Here is a 2,500-nt window from a genome sequence, read left to right as displayed (position 1 = left end):
TCTATTCAGGAATCACAGTCTCAGTTGGTCAAACATAATTCAACGCTGAGTAAATTGTCACTGAAAATAATGGTAAACATTTATCATTCAACTTTTCTATCAAAATTATAAAATTTAATTAATTGTTAATGTTTCTATAGGACTTGAAATCAGATTTAGCGACAATAGCACAAAATGTTAACAAGCAAAATGTCAGCATTAAGGTTCTTGACAATTACTAGTAAAATTTCAGGAATGCAAATTATTGTGTATGTGTTTAAATTCTTTCAGGAATTAACGGTATCTCTCAATAGTGTAAATGTTAAAGTACTCCTACAAGAAGAAGAGCAACAGGTATATGTTTTCGCATGATTTCGTCATCCAATTTCAATATCTGTTAGTATGTCACTAGTTTCACCAATATGTGTTATGTGTGTGTACGTCTACTCTCCCTCTTTTATTTGAATATGCTTTTAATTAAAATTTATAATGTGTAAAAATTTGAGCTGAGTCGTTAACTCTAGCTGAAAGCCACTGCAATTCGAGTGCCACACAATGAGTGTGTGTGTGCGTGCGTGTCACTGTGTGTTTGTGTGCGTATGTATGTGCGTTTCTGTTTGAGTGTGCGTGTGCGTGTCAGCATCAGTATGTCTGTGTGCATGTGAGTGTGTGTGTGTGTGTGTGTGTGTGTGTGTGTGTGTGTGTGTGTGTGTGTGTGTGTGTGTGTTTGTGTGTGTGTGTGTGTGTGTGTCTTTGTGTAAGTGAGTGTGTGTGTGTGTGTGTGTGTGTGTGTCTTTGTGTAAGTGAGTGTGTGTGTGTGTGTGTGTGTGTGTGTGTGTGTGTGTGTGTGTGTGTGTGTGTGTGTGTCTGTGTGTGTGTGTGTGTGTGTGTGTGTGTGTGTGTGTGTCTGTGTATTTGAGTATTGGTGTGCGTTTGAATTTGCATGTGCGTACGCGCATCAGCGTGTTTTTGTGTGTCTGTGCGAGTGTTTGCTCGTCCACCTCTCTCTCGTTCTCGGTCTCCAGTTTAATGTTGGTGTCCGTGTCAGTGTGTGTGTGTGTGTGTGTGTGTGTGTGTGTGTGTGTGTGTGTGTGTGTGTGTGTGTGTGTAGGTTTGATAGCCTGTATTATCTCTAATTCAATTACTAACATACATTATCGTCAAGCAAAGTTCTAAAAAGTCTCTATCCAAAATTACTACAAATATCTATAACCTGAAAGGCACTTAATTTAAGCAAACGTCGTCTCTTCAACTCAATGAGAAACCATTAAGTAATCCATGATGGCTTCACGATTTCTGACATTAAATTTTTCGAGTCAACTTTTGTGACATCTTCTTGAAAGTCCTTTCACTCTAATGTCAAACTTAGCAATCCGATCGTCATAGAGAGAAAAGAAGTTGACGTACCTATCGAATCGGACATGGTTACGTGCCTTTGCATTTGGTAGGAATGCCTGGAGAATTTGATCGATAATGAGCCAAGCATGAAAGTAGTAGGCGAACATACAAATAGGATAGACTCTTTATATATATATATATATATATATATATATATATATATATATATATATATATATATATATATGTATATATATAACTAGTTCGTTGAGTCTTATATTTTGTTGCCCCTAACTAGATATGTGGTGTGCTGAAACGAATAATTGCTAAACCTAACTGAATAATTGCATAGGCAATACATTAATTTACCTACTTATATATATATATATAAATATATACTAAATTTGGTATGATTTTTCTAGAATGTGTCTCTCAAATTGCAAGACACTGTTGCTGAACTGCAAGAGAGCAATTCCGTATTAATACAATCTTTAACTTTATTGAAGTTTGACTATATCGTTTATATTTTAATTTTTAGAGTTTGACGACAACAGTTACTCATCTTAGAGACAATTTGACATATTTAGGAAACGAAGTGTACAAGATCCGTGCGTCTTGTTGTTATCCTTCATGCTCCAATAGCACACAAGGTAACGTTTAGAAAACATTGAAATAGATTAGGTGCTCTAAACCATTGGCTTTAGTAATAAAACATTGTGTAATTAGGAATGATATCATATAACAAGGAAGAAAATGAAATCGTGTATTGTAACAGCAGTGACTGGTTGTTTCTGCCATTGCCATTCAAACCTGGTAGCTCGCCTTTGTTTCCTGCGTCAACGTGTATGCAGATAGCACTTAGTCACAATTCATCCGATTACGATGGGCCATACTGGATTAGGCCATCTTCCAACGATCCACCATTTCAAGTAGGCATATTGAATGAAAAGATTTTCGTTGCAGTGTAATAATTTTGCTGCTGTAGGAAGGTAAATATATATCTGTGTTGGTTTGTAATATTATTCGATGTTTGTTGAATCCAATACTTAAAACGGCGTAGGTTGATTCTGTTAAATTTTTACGAGAAGATATAGGTTATATAGAGGAAGAATTTATTATTTTAACGGATTAATCTGTATCAGCGATATCTTTAATTCCTCTCTTAGGTATCGTGCAATCATGT

General features: G+C 35.7%; 1 protein-coding gene across 1 annotated transcript in view; it reads left to right on the top strand.

Moving 5' to 3' along the window:
- The window catches only part of LOC134176378 (uncharacterized), a 9,813-nt gene that overhangs the window by 4,575 nt on the left and 2,738 nt on the right, over positions 1 to 2,500 (top strand). The window contains exons 5-10 of the mRNA XM_062643048.1: positions 10 to 72; positions 141 to 203; positions 271 to 333; positions 1,740 to 1,793; positions 1,856 to 1,967; positions 2,044 to 2,246. Coding sequence (XP_062499032.1) covers positions 10 to 72; positions 141 to 203; positions 271 to 333; positions 1,740 to 1,793; positions 1,856 to 1,967; positions 2,044 to 2,246 — 558 coding nt within the window. The remainder of the gene's footprint in view (positions 1 to 9; positions 73 to 140; positions 204 to 270; positions 334 to 1,739; positions 1,794 to 1,855; positions 1,968 to 2,043; positions 2,247 to 2,500) is intronic.

Source organism: Corticium candelabrum, chromosome 2, assembly GCF_963422355.1.
Source record: "Corticium candelabrum chromosome 2, ooCorCand1.1, whole genome shotgun sequence".
Taxonomy (NCBI): domain Eukaryota; kingdom Metazoa; phylum Porifera; class Homoscleromorpha; order Homosclerophorida; family Plakinidae; genus Corticium; species Corticium candelabrum.
The sequence above is the reverse complement of the archived record's forward strand: the minus strand, read 5'-3'. Positions and strand labels throughout refer to the sequence as shown.